The sequence below is a fragment of the Cupressus sempervirens genome, chromosome 11 (genome assembly GCF_028749045.1).
Source record: "Cupressus sempervirens isolate cs-2001-9-10 chromosome 11, ASM2874904v1, whole genome shotgun sequence".
NCBI classification, from domain to species: domain Eukaryota; kingdom Viridiplantae; phylum Streptophyta; class Pinopsida; order Cupressales; family Cupressaceae; genus Cupressus; species Cupressus sempervirens.
This window is the reverse complement of record NC_143128.1, coordinates 766,052,052-766,054,533: the sequence shown is the minus strand read 5'-3', so window position 1 is coordinate 766,054,533 and position 2,482 is coordinate 766,052,052. Positions and strand designations below refer to the sequence as shown.

General features: G+C 41.0%; 1 protein-coding gene across 1 annotated transcript; it reads right to left on the bottom strand.

Moving 5' to 3' along the window:
• Nucleotides 1-643: 643 nt before the first annotated feature.
• LOC149531855 (E3 ubiquitin-protein ligase PUB23-like) lies at nt 644-2,151 on the bottom strand. Its single transcript, XM_089810204.1, has one exon. It carries the CDS (start codon nt 1,799-1,801, stop codon nt 1,214-1,216), a length of 588 nt encoding a protein of 195 aa, XP_089666330.1. The 5' UTR covers nt 1,802-2,151; the 3' UTR covers nt 644-1,213.
• Nucleotides 2,152-2,482: the final 331 nt, after the last annotated feature.

Sequence of the window (2,482 nt, the reverse complement as noted above, 5' to 3'; positions counted from 1 at the left end):
CTCATTGTTAAATGAGAGAAGAGGGTCATCTTTTAAATAGAGATGAGAGAGATGAGTTAGAATGTAACTCCCATGTCTATGAATGCCACCATTCATAAGTGTGTGAGGCCAAGTGTGAGATTCCTCTTAAGGAGGAATAATCTAAAATTAGAAATTACAATAAATATTTGTCCTCACATATTCCACTAGATGACAGAATAAGATGTAGTGGAAAAAGGACAAAAAAGAAATATATTAGGATACCTTGGCTTATATCCTAATATATTACAACAATAAAAAAAGGAGTTCTAACCTTGGTTTATAAACACACCAAGGAAAGATTACAACTTCTAACACAACTTCACTAGTAGACCAAGGACCCATTGACCAAAATAACTTTTGAATAATTGAACATTAACTATAAAATATTTAAATTATAAAAATATATTGATAAATATATTATATAATTTGATAATCTCATTCCAAAGAAGAAAAAAGAAAAGAAAAAGGAAAATGTTATATTAATCCTTCTCATTTCGTAATAAAGGGAAAGTTTTAATCAAATTAGTGCAGACTTTAGGTAAATGTTGATTTCTTGTCCGCAACAGTCAACATCTCTGAGGGAAACAGTTTTTCGTTTATGTAATTATTGATCTCATTCCATTTTCCGATGGATTTGTGCGCAAGTAATTAGCATTGCTCGCTACGGGGGGGAACATCCATCATTTGAAGCTTTCTACTATGCACAAATTCAAATAAATTTCTAAGAATAGCCATTAACTTATGTTTTGATCACAGGCGGTTTACACTTCACATTTATCTGATGTTTTAACATTGTTAACCCTGACCGGAAGCGGCGAGTATATGATCAAAGAGTGCCTCATAATCTAAATAGTCTCCACGCTAAATTGCAGTGCCTCATTTATTTTTGAAAATTGATGTAGGGAAAGCAAGAGGTGGTCTTCGTGTAGACATGACTATGCAATTTAAGCATCTCCTTAACCTTACTTTTTGTCTTCGCTGTGCATTCACTGTGCAGGACCAAGCACAATCCAGTGACTGCACCAATCTTCAACAATTCATCAACTACTCGTTTACTGCAATGAGAGAATTTATAGAGCAACCACAGGATCCGAACGGCTTTCTCCGTCGACAAGTCAAAGACTATCATGATTTTGTTAGAGACTGCAGGGATGCCCATGGCGTGGTCAGCCAGGGCAGCGCTCCCTTCTGCTTAACCGCATAACATGTTGAGAAGACATAAAATCCTCTCGCAGCTGCTTGTTTTCTTAGAAGTCTGGTCAGGAAGAGATTCGATCAACACAGAGACTGCCCCCAATTCAAGGGCCTTTATTCTGCTGCGCTGGTTGTTGGAACTGATTGTCGTAAGAACTTCAAGGGCAACCACTGTAGACTGGCGGAACACCTCCTCTGTTAATAGCTCCAGTAGCCCTTCAACTAATTCGCCGTTGGCGTTCATGACAAGGCGTTCAAGGCCTTTTCTTGAAAGCGTGTGTAAGAGCATGACAGAATAAATGTGTGCACTGGAGGTGCCTCTCTTAAGAATTAAGGCAAGGGATGCAAGGCACTTACTTGTGGCGATGGAATCGAGCATCTCGTTAAGCAAAGGAAGACAGCAAAGGATTCCCAAGGCTTCCTCGCAGGAGACCGCAGCATCGTAGAAGAAACCCTCTTCATCAGATTCAATGACAGAGATTAGGACAGTCGGCACAGCGGATGATGCGATGAACCGCTTGTTTCTCTCACTCTCACCGGCCACAGATTTGAGCTTCTTCAACGCTTTCAATTGAAATGATTTCATGTCTTGCAGTAATTTATCGAGGCGATCTGCATCGAGCGACGGCCGGGGCGTAGAAATCTGGTGGACTTCTGCAGAGGAGTTGAGAACGCACTAGTGTTGGATGAGACAGTGCAGTGTGTGGTTGGGTTTGAGGTCAATGTTTTGAAGGGGTTGCTTTGTGTGAGGGCAGGTGTTGTTCCCCATTGCGAACGTCCACTTCTCAATGCTCTGCCTGTCGTAGGTCGCACCAGTACAGAGCATGATGGGGTCATTCATTAGTTGCATAGATATCAGGCACAAGAAATACGAAGGGATTTCTAACTCTGTGGAATCCATACGCTTCCAGATAATAGAGAGAGTGGAGTGTTGGGTGTTCTTTACAAGGTGTTGATAATGTGGAGTGGTGATAGAGGAGGCCACGAATGCTCTATATAAACATATCTACCAAGAATACCGCAAATGGGTTGTACCTCTACTGCAAGTTGCTGGGCCTCTGGAAAAGACATAATGAGAGCTGGATGCCCACACTGTAATTAATGTGGGAGTAATTTAGATGGCATGGTCAAATGTCGGTAGTCTTACCATTTTTCTCAGTGCAACGCCTTTACGGGATGTACATTTGACCGTATTTATCAGATTGTTGAGAGTTAAAGAGTTTGCAGTGGGCCCCTTCCTTTTCTTTTTATGGACGTGTCTTGTTTC